General features: G+C 34.7%; 4 protein-coding genes and 1 non-coding gene across 6 annotated transcripts; 1 reads left to right on the top strand and 4 right to left on the bottom strand.

Annotated features, from left to right (window-relative positions):
* The first annotated feature begins 371 nt into the window (after positions 1 to 371).
* Positions 372 to 2,021, top strand: LOC141718175 (putative UPF0481 protein At3g02645). Its single transcript, XM_074520554.1, has one exon. It carries the CDS (start codon positions 372 to 374, stop codon positions 2,019 to 2,021), a length of 1,650 nt encoding a protein of 549 aa, XP_074376655.1.
* Positions 2,022 to 2,619: 598 nt separating this feature from the next.
* Positions 2,620 to 4,055, bottom strand: LOC141718176 (uncharacterized). Its single transcript, XM_074520555.1, has one exon. It carries the CDS (start codon positions 3,211 to 3,213, stop codon positions 2,620 to 2,622), a length of 594 nt encoding a protein of 197 aa, XP_074376656.1. The 5' UTR covers positions 3,214 to 4,055.
* Positions 4,056 to 4,173: 118 nt separating this feature from the next.
* LOC141716603 (amino acid transporter AVT6E-like) lies at positions 4,174 to 5,760 on the bottom strand. Its single transcript, XM_074518790.1, has one exon. It carries the CDS (start codon positions 5,713 to 5,715, stop codon positions 4,330 to 4,332), a length of 1,386 nt encoding a protein of 461 aa, XP_074374891.1. The 5' UTR covers positions 5,716 to 5,760; the 3' UTR covers positions 4,174 to 4,329.
* A 1,227-nt stretch (positions 5,761 to 6,987) lies between these two features.
* TRNAR-UCG (transfer RNA arginine (anticodon UCG)) lies at positions 6,988 to 7,061 on the bottom strand. Its single transcript has one exon. It is a non-coding gene; the product is annotated as a tRNA-Arg (tRNA).
* Positions 7,062 to 8,945: 1,884 nt separating this feature from the next.
* On the bottom strand, positions 8,946 to 12,919 carry LOC141717482 (uncharacterized). Of its 2 annotated transcripts, XM_074519576.1 has the most exons (7): positions 12,750 to 12,919; positions 12,545 to 12,627; positions 12,344 to 12,468; positions 11,830 to 11,926; positions 11,363 to 11,472; positions 10,180 to 10,254; positions 8,946 to 9,377 (listed from the first exon to the last, which is right to left on the bottom strand). In XM_074519576.1, exons 2-7 carry the CDS (start codon positions 12,612 to 12,614, stop codon positions 9,327 to 9,329), a joined length of 528 nt encoding a protein of 175 aa, XP_074375677.1. In that variant the 5' UTR covers positions 12,615 to 12,627; positions 12,750 to 12,919; the 3' UTR covers positions 8,946 to 9,326. The 2 variants fall into 2 exon arrangements, with proteins under 2 accessions (XP_074375677.1, XP_074375676.1); XM_074519575.1 differs by having other exon boundaries at positions 12,545 to 12,915.
* Between the last annotated feature and the right edge of the window lie 1,289 nt (positions 12,920 to 14,208).

The raw sequence follows: 14,208 nt of genomic DNA on the forward strand, positions 1-14,208 counted from the left end.
CCGATTTTATATGTCATGTTTAATTTTTTTATCGTAAAATTGATCAGAAATTTCACATATACATTATCAAAAATATTTATAAAAATTATATCATTACAAAGTATGTTTAGTATAATTTAATACGTATTTTTCAGTTTTTTAAAATAATTAAAAAATAAATTTTTATAAAGTTGAGTCAATTTAAGAAGAGAGATGAATTGAGAGGTGGGAAGTAACAAACTTGTAACAGTCTTTGCTTGCCAGGGATCATTAATTTATTGTTGTCTTTAATAAGTTAAAACTGTGAAGCTTTCTTAAATTTCATTCTGTTGGCAGAACTAGTTCATTTTGAAAGATTTAAGCACACACCCTTAAGAGGATTTCAAGTTACGATGATTTCAAGCTCTAGCTCCGGATTCGATGAGCATCGATGGATCATTCACATTCGTAAATCCCTTAACGAAGATCCAGAAGAAGAAGCTGATATTCCTGTTACCATATTCAATGTCCCGAAATCTCTACTTTTAAACAATGCAGATGCTTATGTGCCTCAACAGGTTGCTTTAGGTCCGTATCATCATTGGCGTCCCGAGTTGTATGAGATGGAAAGATATAAGCTTGGTTCTGCCAAAAGAACACTTAAAATAATGCAAAGTGTTCGATTTCAACATCTTGTTGATCAATTTACACTTATTGAGCCAACAATTCGCGCTTGTTATCATAAGTACCTTGACATTAGCGGTGAGACCCTAGCGTGGATGATGGTCATTGATGTGTCGTTTTTGCTTGAGTTTCTTCACATTTACGCTGTGAAGTCACGAGGGAAAGTTTTGCGTAGAGTTAGTTCAAGAATGTCACATTTGATTGATTTTGCGGAGAGGAAGTCAGGTCATAATGCCATTCTCAGAGACATGATAATGTTGGAAAATCAGATTCCAATGTTTTTGTTAAGGAAAATGCTGGAATTTCAGCTCTCATCTGTGGAGAGTGCGGATGACACGTTGCTTTCGATGCTAGGAGGAGTATGTAATGTGCTTTCACCGTTTAGAGTGATGATCGACTTAAGTGCTATTCAGATTAGAGATCAGGTGCACATTCTGGGTTTTTTGTACCAAGCGATCTTGCCTACTAAATCAGAAGGGTCATTATCAGAACTCATGGAAACTGATAGTCAAAATGGAACAAAGGTATCTCAAGAAAAAAGTTCTAATTTTGGTGAACAGCTCCTTGATATAATAACAAGATCTTTTTCGGTTATGGTGAGTTTTTTCAAAAGAATTTTACAGTCTAGACATGTTAAAGTAATTTTAAGATTACCTTGGTTGATCATTTCTAACTTACCTGGAATTAGTACTCTGAAACAACCCATCGAAGATCTTTGCTGCTCAAGAGGTAAAGATGAGGAGGAGAAGAAGCCTGGAAATTGCAGTAAAGAAAATGATCATATTAATAAGCCTCCAACAGTTGAGGAGATCTCCATTCCCTCTGTCACTGAACTTTACAAGTCCGGGATAAGTTTTGTACCTACAGATGGTAGCATCATGACATTAGGTTTCGATTCTAAAACATCTACATTCTCCCTTCCAACCATTACTTTGGACGTGAACACAGAAATTGTCTTGAGAAACTTGGTAGCATATGAAGCTTGCAATGCATCAGGGCCCCTGGTTTTTACGCGTTACACTGAGCTAATGAATGGAATCATTGACACTGAAGAGGATGCAAGATTGCTTAGAGAAAGGGGAATTGTTTTGAACCTTTTGAAGAGTGATGAAGAGGTTGCAAATCTGTGGAATGGAATGAGCAGGTCTATTAGACTGACAAAAGTGCAATTCATGGATAAAATGATTGAAGATATAAACAAGTATTATAGTGGAAAGTGGACAATTAAAATTGAAAAGTTCATCAAGCTATATGTGTTCAAGTCCTGGAAAATCCTCATATTGGTTGCTGCTGTTCTGCTTTTGCTATTGATGAGCTTACAAGTGTTCTCGTCAATGTACAGGTTCTATCACCTATTTCAGATGAGGAACATGCGATGATTCAGGTTCTATATACTAAATTTTCTGATATTTGATCAGTACAGTATAGGGTGGACTTGAGTCTGGTAAAATTTGACATTTTTATGCCTTATGCTCATACTTGGTCATGCCCCATGCTGGTTGACTTGTGATCTTTATTTATTTCAGTGACACTAGAGTTTGCATTATTAAACGGATACAAAGTTTACTTATGATCAGTGATGGTCATCACGTTTGGCTACCTAATATACATTATTTGTAAAACTTCATTCTTATGAATGTGTAGATTGTTGAGAGCTACTGGTTTTTAAGGTCTGTAAGCAAGGAGTCTCCAAGGAACAACATATGCTTTGCTCTTTCACTCGAGCATTATGGTGTTCTTAAAACAACAATCTGTCTTGCATTATATCATGATAGAGTACTATATACACCGCAATATATGAAACTCAAAAGAGTAGATAAAACTAAATAAAACCCCGAAAAAAAACTGTCTGAGTTTAGCTTAGACCTGGGTACTGATAATTAACACCATAAGCTAATCAGTAATCACAGGCTGGCTGCAACTGAAGCCCATCATTTGTCACTGAAATCACTTTAGAGAACGAAGTTTATAAGATTCTCAAGTAGGTTTCAAATTTCGGAACATTGCATCCCACCCGGATTCTTCAACAGCACTGATAGAACAGGACTCATCATCATCATCAGCATAATTTTGATAGCGATCATGAACTATTGGACCAGAAAAGTTGGTGACCTTATTTTTATAGCGGTCATGAACTATTGGACCAGAAAAACTGGCGACTTTACCTTTTTTGAGCAATGGTCTTCCTTGCCTGGACATCACCAAGCTCTTACTCCTCTTTGCCATAGAGCCTTTGCATTTTATGTCTCTAGGAACCAGAACAAGAGCCGCATCTTCTCGACGAGAAAAAGTTGGAATGTACTTAGCCAAACACCTTTTTGTTTGCTTGATGGCAACAAGAATCTTCGATATAGGTCGTGCTCTGCTTGGTGTTGTCACTTTCCTTGCATGCTTAAGAATCTCTAGCCTGTGTTTGGCTATACAGATGCCCATGCTTTGGAGGAATTCATGGTTAAAGTGAGCTAAATCGACTTCTTCAAGCTCGTTTCGTGATAAAATGAGGCTGTACTCATAAACAAGAGTAGGCTCCATTCCAGTTTTTGATAGCCAGGAATACCAGTCCATGTCCATGGTTGTCTTTATGCAGTGATTAGTATGATGAAAATGTTGAGTGTGCTTCTTACTGGGAGATACTCATATATATAGTATGCAGAACAGTTTGATGACATAAATTTTGTTTACAATGAGATGACATTGATTATCTTGGATTTAAGGTTTTTTTTGGCCGGCCAGCCGACCACAGACTACAGTCGGCTGTTTTAACTGAAAGTGCTTAGCAACTACTTAATGACTAAACCTTAGCAATTCCTTTAATGAAGAGTGAACCTTATAAAATTCTTTAACAAATACAATAACTGAATTGTTTCAACGCGATTATTAGTTAACAACAACGCCCTAGAGTAGAAAAAAGTAAACAATAGCATCTGACAGTCATTAGTGTGTGAAGGAACTAGTTGTTGCAGTAGTAATATGAGGAGGAGCCAGAAGGACAATCCTGTGAATGGAAAGTACAGTTAAAACATGTTCAGAGCAGTTCTTATCATCTAGAGGAGTCCAACATGGATCATTTCTCGCGTAATTTGGTCTCCAGTACCATACCACGAAACATTCAGAAGTGGACCACTAGTGTCTCTTCCGCTAAATTTCTGGGAACCCCCTGGAGGAACATCAGTTGTTGAAGGAGTCATTGATTATTTGGGATTTTGACATATTGAATTTACTATAAGACAGTAATTTGTTACCGTTCATGTTTATAGAGCTTCTGGGAAATTATAAATAGAGATCTGCAGCTCAATGCACATCCTCTTAACACTGCTCTCAGTCTCAGACCACAAAACAGCGCAAGTGAAAATTGTAAAAGAAACGGTTCACCTGGAATAATAAGCCCTAGAACTCGTATCAATGCAGAGAAGGGAAAAACGCCATAGCATCTCAAGAAATCGCGTGACTATAGGCAATTTAAGCAGCTAGGATGATCATGCACAAGGCCCTTTACATTCATAAGTGATAAAGAGACAGAATAACAAAGCCTAGCAAATTTTTTTTTAAAATTTAAAGAATGCAATAAATACCACTAAAGAATGAATACAAACATAGACAGCTTGACAAAGATTGCACTTCAGCAGCCTAGATGAACCTTCACTTTCTTTTACACTGGTCTAACTACCAAGGGATATTCTGACAGATCTATTGTGTGTTTTGTTGATATGTGTTACCAATCACTCCGACGATGCTAACAAGGATTGCAAATGTCAGCATTGACCAACACATAACCCTCTCAGTGGCGCTTAAACTAGTGCCTTGCTTACTTAACCTCAAAGCAACAAGTGAAGGAAATGTAAAACCCAATGAAACAGCTGTGGTTGCTCCTGTGAATTTGAAAGCTGTCCAGATATTTGGAATTGTAGTAGAGCCCAAGTAAAGAATAAATAGAAGTGCTCCGGTCAAGGCAAGACACCTTTGCCTACTCTCGGTAAGTGGAGGTGCTCCCTCAAACAACAAGGTATCAACAGTTTGTCGTAGGGAGAAATGAATTACAGGAAAAACAAGGATCAGATGAACAAGGTAAGAAATGCGGACAAAATAATTTAAAGCTGTGCTGTAAGGAACCCCGAGGTCTTTATCAAAGTTTGTCAGCACATCAGACTCAGTATCCTCTCCAAAGAGTAAATAACCTGAAGTTGCAGTGGAGGCATAAAGGAAAATACAAAGAACAGTTGAGATCCTCCCCACATGATTCATCTTCTCAGGTGACTTCCCTTCTAGCTCATTATAAATTGTCGGAACATTGAAATGAGAAACATAAGCATTTGTCATTATTGGAATGACCACAAGCAAATCCATTATCGCCTTTGTGGAGCTTAAATCAGGGGTCCATCTTGGAGCGTTGAGTGTCCCATTTAAGAGCCTAATGAAGGCGACAATAAAAGCAACAACAATAAAAATAACTGCAAGAACTACAGAAGCAGCTGATGTCAAGGTCAAAGAATCTATTCTATCCAAAGAACAAAGTGGTGCCAGAAAAACTATAAGCACCAGCAGAATCAACACCTTCCTATGATCCCAAAAACCATGCCCCCACCATTGATCGAAAAGTCCACTATGATGCAAGGAACCCGACATAACATCACCCAATATAATCAAATAAACTACCAGCACACCAGCATTGTTGAGGATAATGCAAATTTCAGAAAAAATCTTAGCCTGCTTCCCCAATGCATGTTGAACAACCTCTCCATAAGTAGTAGCATTAGTTTCAACAAAGTATCTAACAAGCAATTCAATACTAACTTCTGCCACAATTCCCATCACGATAATCAAAATCGTTCCCAGAATTATCCCCATGACTTTCATAGTTGCAGGTAAGGCCATAATCCCCGCGCCAATAACTGTGGTTGCAAGATTAAAAACAGCACCAGATAGTCCAGATCCTTCAGTCTTGCCATGTGAAACATAGGATGTCACATTAAATTCAAAATCTTTGTCGGAATTCTTGGATTTGAGATGACCAGGATCACCAGGCATTGCGCCTGCTCTTTGGCTGTTTTTATCGGAATCAAAAGCACCAGGCATGTTGTGATCATCACCTATTTTTATCTCTACAAATGGATTCCTGGAATCAGGTCAATAATACCTTTGCATGCATTACATTGACAAATATTATGAAAAAAAAACAAGTGCAATAATTAAAAACAAAAGAACAGAGAGATTGAAAAACTTACATGCATGAAAGATTGAAAATGTGATTCTTGAAATTTTTTCTGAACCAAAGAAAGAATTTGAACCATAAGGGGATGAATATATTATGGAAAAATAAACACTGCTATATCTCCGGGTAAAATGATTCGAGTGGCCAATATGCAATATGAGATATAGAAATAGAAAATTGCAAGGGGTAGATAAAATGATTCACTTTACATTTTTCTCATAGTTTATCTGGTCATATATTTATAAACTTTCGATAAGTTTTTTCATAAAGTTAAATTAATGTATATTTTTACTCTCATCGCTACAATATTACTTTGATTTTAGCTTTACGCTGTGAGTGTGAAAATTTTAACTCCTATATTTTTTTAAATAATCTATCCAAAGTATCCAAAACCTTTAGACTAGTGTATATTTTTACTCTCACATGTCGTAACGTAAATTTGATTTTAGCTTGTGTTTGGTATTGCCAGCTTTTCGCTGAAAAGTAGGTAAAAAACTGTTTCGTAAAATTTTAAAACTGCTTTTCGGAAAAGTGTTTTTGGTCTAAACGCTGTTGTTAGAGAAATTAAGTCCCCATGCTTTTAGAAAAAAACTGATTTCAGCTGTTGCGGGAAGCGAATGCTGATTTTATCATCAAAACCTTACCAAAACTATTATTATATTTAATTTTTTGCATCAAAACATATATATATATATATATATCAAAAAAATTACCAAACATTCATCTGATTTTTACAACAACACTTTTTCTAACAGTACAATAATTTTTAACAGCAATTTTTTAACAAAAATTTTAATTCGTGTTTTTCTAAATAGCCTATCAAAAGTATCCAAAACCTATGCCCTCCGTTCCTAAAAAGTTGTCGTCAATTTGACTGCTCAAAAGCCAATGATGAAAAACAGCATGATGAAATTCCTTCTGGCTCTTGTTCATATTACTACTGCAACAACAAGTAGTTGCTTCACATATTGATGATTGTCGTATCCGGATAAACATTCGATTCATGGAAATAAAAAGATCATTTTAACGATCAACTTATCTAAGATATGCAAAACGTGAAATGATTTGATGTAGAGAGCAAGTGAAAATATGCATAAGAGCAAAAAAAAATTGAAGGGGAAAAAGTTTGAAAAACACGACCACAGTGGGAGTCGAACCCACGACCTTTTGATCCGAAGTCAAACGCGCTAATCCACTGCGCTATGCGGTCAGATGAATCTATTCATGCCAACAAAATTAAAGAATACTTTTTCAATCCAATTGAATGTCTTTTTCACAGAATATGAAGAAATTAAATGTCATTTTTAAAAAAGTACCAAACAAACATTTTGAAAATTGACTACTGAGTAGGTTTACAGTTACAGACACTAATATGTCACAAACAACATTCTAGTACTTGGAACCTATAAATACCTTCCCTAATAATTTCATAATCTTTACAAGCAAACCACTCTTTCATTTCCTTAAAAACTAATCACAAGCCAAATAAAGCCATCAAGATGAAGAAAAGCAACATGATACCATCCCTCATTTTCTTATCTTCCATTTACATACTTCTCTGCATCACTCAAGCAACATATGCCATCCATTTTGCCTCTGCAACCAACATGTCAACTGCAGATCCATCAATGTCTTCTCCAACACCCGATGATCCTCCATCCGGTTGCCAGAATCTAACGGGAAGAGACACGAGAGACCCTCTGCTCAATGTTCCTTGGAACTGGAGACCAGATTACGCGAGGAATGATCCTTGTTGGACTCCACAGGATGACAAGAACTGCAGTGTTGCTGATCATGTTTTTAACCCTGATCAAGGCTTTGAGTCGTATACTTTCACTTGTTTGGACTGTACTTTCCATATGCAGTCTGGTCCTTCTGGCTCTTCTGCTTATCACTACTGCAATAACAAGTAGTTGTCTTGTTTTGCATACTAAGTATACTTAGTGCTACTAGTAATCGTTCTGATAATGTCAGGGCATGCCTCGATTGTTCTCTTGTTTGTCATATACTATAAATCAAATGCACGATAAATAAAGTTATCGATGATTACATTACGTTTCTTCTGTTATGCTTACAACACCTTACATTACAACTCGAGCACTCCCAAATCCACAAAAAGGAAGATAGGAAAGTTGGCCAAGCTATCCTGCCTAGTTTCATCACTCGATCATTATCAAACTGACTGCAATCTTTTTCTGTCCGCGAGGCTAGTAAGATACTTTTCAGGACTTTGTGGGAATGTATATACCATTAAGCACTGATCTGCAGACAAATAAAATCCTTCCGACTACCTTACATAACAAAAAATCGAACTTAAGGGCCAGTATTTATGATTTTTCGATTTTTCAAAATTATTTCATCAGGAGCAGTCCCCAGGTTGGCCTAATGCCTAAGATGCATAGATCTTGTGATAGAGTCTAAAGTCCTGCTAATCTTTCTTTCATTGGGAAGTTGAAATAGTTAGTTAGATCATTAACTTTGAACACTCGGGTTCCATGCTCATGTCTTTAATGTTACTTCACACATCTTTCTGAGGACTCTAACTCACTATATATCTTATACGTGTGTTTATTACTGACTACAGTCAAACCTCTTTAAAGTAATATGGTTGTGATCAAGAAAAAATATTACTTCAGTCAGTTTATTACTTTACAGGGAGTAAATATACATTGTATACATTATGCTGGGACCTCAGAAAAATATTATTTTAGCAAGGTTATTACCTTATTGATTATTACTTCATCGAGGTTCAACTGTACTAATTCATGAACGTCAACTATTTATTATTCTTTGAATTTTCAAATATGATTTTCATTTAGAAAATAATAATGAAATTGCGTATATTGGGAAGTCATCAACCTCAATCTGTCACTTGCGACCTTGGTCTCTATTAAGGTCAATGAGCTAAGTTATATATACTTTCAGCAAAAATATCATTCACAATTAGTATCTACTCAAATTTCTTTGCTCTTAGAGGGTAGCCAGATGAAATGCAGGCAGCATGGATGTGGATTTGATATGAATAAATGCCGCAAGTCCAGAAGAAATGCAGGCAGCATGAAATGAAAATGTGTAACTGCCACAAGGAAAGCAATTCAACAAAAACACCAAAACAGGCACCATGGATTGAATTGTAATGTACAACTGCCAAAAGGAGAGCAATTCAACTAATAAACTAAGGTTACATTAAGGGATTAATGAGTTGGGCTAGTCATACAAAGACCACCACCATCATGCATGAAAACAGGGACACCGGAGTAGAAAATACAGAATTTACATACTAAGCACAAGTCCTGTATTATATATGTCGTACACATTCCTTATCTGCTGTGCTCATCCAGTAACTTCTTTTTCTAGTTCCATTTTGTCGAGTTTCACATAATTGGCGAAAGAACCCAAATGATACGGAACATGTCTTGCTGAAACTGAAGGCTGAATTATATTTAGAAGCTTTAGCATTGCACTCAAACTAGGTCTAGTCAACTGGAACTTCCACGTCCATCTTCAAGCCCTGATTTCCAAGAATCTAGAAGCACATAAAGATATAAAAAATTAAGAAATATAAAATGAAATCTCAATGACCTCTTGAGGATTAATACCGGTAAAATTAAAGCCTGTGTATTGTGTAACATATGTCTAAACATGATACAGATGTTCACTGTTTTTACCAAAGTGTTGAGTCTTTTCTGTACTTACATTTATAAATAGCCAGTTAAAGCAGCTAATTCAAGGTTACTAAGTCTTTGAGCACCAAGATTTTACAACCTGGTCATTTGTATGAATGCACTGAATACTTTTAAATTCAATATTATAATACAAATTATTACACAACTTTCCTGCTTAAGAAGGTAATTCAGAATTCCGTGAGATAAATAATTTGGTATCCAGAGGATTGCTAACCGGATGGCTAATGATGGGTGGAGGTCGTATTTTATCGTGTTTACCTCACCCCAGACACTGTTACTCAAGCCAATACTAAGCAACTGCTTTAGCCAAACAACGCTACACAGTTTCAGTAAGTAAACTATTGTAGTAATTGTCCATTTTGCACGTCTTCAGCTATGTGTATCACAGTCTAAACGTAGCTGCTAAGTAGTAAGGTTGCTGTCCTTTGTTTGAAGTCTCGATGTAATAGTAGTGTGGTTTTTCAATATATACCCTTACATTCTTTTAAATCTTACAGTTACAGACATCCTTCGAGCACCTAAGTTAATATATTAATGTAGAAAGTAAGTACATAATATTGTTCCCTCTTTTTTTTCTTCAATTTTATACCTTTTGCTACTGTAAGTTACAATTATATTATAATTTCTAGAATTTACATGTACCTTTATGAAGTCATCCAACAATAATAGTGATTCCCTTGTATAACCAGCTTCCTTCATGACTTCGTTCAAAACTTCCTGGCAAAAGTGCAAAACAGGCTTAGCAAGGACCTTTCTTTTGTATGAGCGCTTTTCCATATAGGCCGTTGTGCCTACTGAGAATAATTTGAGGTTCTATTTAAGTTGCTCAAATTTTTGTCCTTCAAACTAAATTGACACATGACTCGCGCTATTAATGATTGCTCCACACGAAACTGATATGAAAATTAAATATCTTATGGGACTGAAGGAGGCAGAGCATATTTCAAGTTCACAGTTAAGCTTCAACAATTTGAAGAGTTGGCAAAAACAATAAAACATTAAAATCTATGGCTCATACCACATGCTGATACAGCGTCACATTCTTATGAAAAAAATGGTAGGGCAAGGCTAATGTTAATTGTTGGTTGCATACAATAGGAGGTCTCAACTCGTAGTCATGAAAACAATAGATATAGGATTATGATACCATGGGATTTCAGGACTGCCTCATCAAAACCATATTGGTCAATAGCCTCTTTATCATGAGATTGAGAGGAGAGAGACTGGAGAATTTCATTGCAAGTTGCAGAATTTATTATTATTTATTGTTTTAAGAATTTTTACAAATATATATAGCTAGGAATGATGCAATGAACTGACGGAGAAATTGTAGACATAATTTGGTCACGAGTTGAAAAATACACTCTTCTGCATAACAGTCAATCTGGGAGAAAACAGGTTTTACCATAGTCAGACTATCGTTTAGAAGCTTCTGACGGGGTATACACATGACATATTAACTTCAATTTGCTACTTGCAAGTGTTGCAAGTATCTATGAAGTTTAAGGCATTTTCACAAGTAAATAATAACCAAAGTAATGATGGAAAGAACAGGCTTTTTCACTGGTTTAACTGGTGGGGTATACATTATTTGTGACTAATCAGACAACCTTCAAGTACATCAATAGCAGCATATGGAGTATACTAAAATGAATATTGTAAAACTGCCTGGCTTATCTAGAGCAGATGATCTTAATCAGGTAGCTCTGAAGACAGAGTTTGATCTATCTCTTCTCTTTCTAAGAAGAAAGTTTCGTAGGATACGAGACCTCCATGTTATGAATGCATGTAATCAAGAATAACAGAAAAAACACTAATTTTATACCTCTCTTTGATCATCGGACATATATGAGCCAGTCAAATCCCGAAGCACTTCTAATATTTCCTTGAAAGTTACTTTCCCATTGTAATCTACGTCGTATACTTTGAATATAACTACAAAAAACAATATATATTATATATTAGTTTACTGTATGAATCAGAAACTGTTCAAAAACCAGTTTTTATAAAAACACATAGTTCCCATGTACATTTCAAATCATTTAAGCACTGTACTATACATAACTCAAGTAAAATGGATCTTCAATATATCAAATCACTGTAAATAAGACGGGCCAACATATATTCCTCCATAAGTAAATTGTGATTTGTGCTTGACCCCAATTCAAGACAGAAGTATTCTGAAGCTTCTCACCAACTATACCACTTCAGTTCAACTATCTATTAACTACTGTTTGTCCATCGTGTTACAACAAAAACAAGACATAAACAATCAAAGTCAAATATACTTACGTTCGATTTTCTGCTTCATACTTGCTTTAGCACTAAAAGCCGATAAGAAAGCTACAAAGTCCTTAAAATTCAAACCATCCACCATCTTCAACAGCCTCTAGAAAATCACAAAAACCAAAATAATCAAAATTTAAACATATACTCCCATTACATCAATCAAAATACAATAACAAACCTAACAAATACAACAAATTCCACCAAACCAAAAACCCATAAAGGCGACGTTTATTTCAATGTGGCTCCTCTGAGTCTATGAGATATCTTACGAAAAACTTATATGACTTATACGTAACTTATAAGCTCGTAACCAACTACGAAACCTAAATAATTATAAAATAGCAATAGTCATACGTATTTTAGCACTAACATTGGACATGCTCTAACAAATACAACAAATTCGAAGAAACCAAAAACCCGTCAAAGCCTCGTTTATTTCGATGTAACCCAACTACGTAACTACAATCGAAACCAAAATAACCATAAAATATAATCAGGGGCAAGAAAGTAAAGTAACCTGAGAAAGCAAGTTCATTGAAAACTCAGGCACAGATAGAAACTCATCAGCAGAAATAAAACCCTTTGAAGAACGATCAAGCTGGCAAAATCTTTGATACAAAGACACTATTTCTTGCTGGGAAACTAATTAAAATTAATTAAAAATCAGTCACAAACAATTAAATAAAATTAAAAAAGGCCATTAAATAGAAAAGCTTACAGAGATTGTTGCAGTGTTGTTGAACTTCTTCAATATCATACTGAGTTAGCTTTGATGTTGCACTACCCATTTATTATAATTATCTAAAAATCAAAATTAACACTTAAGATCACAACTTTATGTATCAAGATTGAATCTTTTTTAGATTGAAAAGAAAAAAAAATAAGATAATTAAAGAATAATTATCTAAAAAACAAAAAACAACCTTAAAGATTACAACTTTATGTATCAAGATTGAAAAGAAAAAACAAGAAGATTAAAGGATAATTATCTAAAAAAAAAAAAATTAACCCTTAAGATCACAACTTTTTATGGATAAAGATTGAATTTTTTTAGATGAAAAGAAAAAAGATAAGAAAATTCAAGAGGATAGGAAGACTTTGGATATAGTGTGTGCGTGTATATTGTATATATACACTTTGACACTTGCTATATGGGGGATAAGTTAAGCTATTATCGAGGTTGAAAACCACCAACGTTGTCAGTTTCCCAAGGTTATTTTTCTTTTTTTGGTCCATCACGAGCAGATCGCAAGCAGACACGTTAAAAAAAATCCGAAACTCGAATTTCAATCCGAAAAAAATCCTGAAAAATTTGATCCGGAAAAAAGTTCGGCCCGACTAGCGGACCTTAAATAGGACTCCTTTTTTCTCGAAAATCCGGCACAGCCCAAATTCCGAAAAGTCCGGAAAAAAAACCCTGATTTACAAATGTCCGGATAAAAGTCCGGGCTTTTTGAAAAATCCGATTAAAAAACTGAATTTTTATATAAAATTTGAAAATATACAATACTTTTTATGATTTTAAAAATATTATATTAAAATATTAGAAGCAATTAAGGTATATATGAATATTTATATATTATATTACAAAATTATTATTTATTTCGGTGTCTAAACTACTATATCTGATATATCAAGATATTATTTTTTACGGTATTTAAACTACTCATAATTCGAGTTATAAAATATTAATTTTTTTTAATATATAAATAAAAAGCCCCGATAAAACCCGGTTCGGCCTGACTCGCGAGCCTAAAACGGGCCTTATATTTTTTAAGAAACGTGGCCTGGCCCGACCCGATTTTTAAAAAAGTCCGGCCAGATCCGTTTTAAAAAAACCGTGCTTTTTAAAGTTTGGATAAAACTCGGTCCGATAAACTTTTTGTGCATCTCTAATTATGAGGGGCTGGTTTTGTACGAGTCCAATTTTTTTGAAAACAAATTAATTTGAGCATGTTATTTTCGTCGAATGAAAAATGATGTTCAATTAATAACATAAACTTGATCATGAATATCTCGATTTAAGTACGGGAATCGTTAATTTACCATGTTCGTGCTGAATTTAATTTATTTTTTAAAATAATATGTATGATTCATAGCTTTCCGCAAAAATTAAATTTTAAAATTACATAATTAGTCATTAGTGAAAAATATCATTAGCGAAAAATGCATACCGAAAAAATATATTTAATTTTCAAAAATATCATTAGGTGCAGTGCTCAGGTCATTGCGTCTTCGAAAACCTTTTCAATTACATTTTTAGTTTTTTCTAGAAGCTAAATCGACCCTACTTTTTTAATTTCTTCTTATAGCTAAATGAATTACATTTTTTAGTTTCTTCTAATAGCTAAATCAACCTTCATTATTAAGCATATATTTGTT

The sequence above is a fragment of the Apium graveolens genome, chromosome 4 (assembly GCF_009905375.1).
Source record: "Apium graveolens cultivar Ventura chromosome 4, ASM990537v1, whole genome shotgun sequence".
Taxonomy (NCBI): Eukaryota; Viridiplantae; Streptophyta; class Magnoliopsida; order Apiales; family Apiaceae; genus Apium; species Apium graveolens.

Bases quoted from the DNA above. Each gene is read 5' to 3' on its own strand.
- LOC141718176 (XM_074520555.1), bottom strand. From the start codon at position 3,213: ATGGACATGGACTGGTATTCCTGGCTATCAAAAACTGGAATGGAGCCT.
- LOC141718175 (XM_074520554.1), top strand. From the start codon at position 372: ATGATTTCAAGCTCTAGCTCCGGATTCGATGAGCATCGATGGATCATT.
- LOC141716603 (XM_074518790.1), bottom strand. From the start codon at position 5,715: ATGCCTGGTGCTTTTGATTCCGATAAAAACAGCCAAAGAGCAGGCGCA.
- LOC141717482 (XM_074519576.1), bottom strand. From the start codon at position 12,614: ATGGGTAGTGCAACATCAAAGCTAACTCAGTATGATATTGAAGAAGTT. The intron at 11,927-12,343 runs GTTACTTTACTT...GTGATTTTCTAG, and splicing joins CAATGAACTTGCTTTCTCAG to AGGCTGTTGAAGATGGTGGA. The intron at 10,255-11,362 runs GTATAAAATTAG...CACTTTTGCCAG, and splicing joins TGTCCGATGATCAAAGAGAG to GAAGTTTTGAACGAAGTCAT.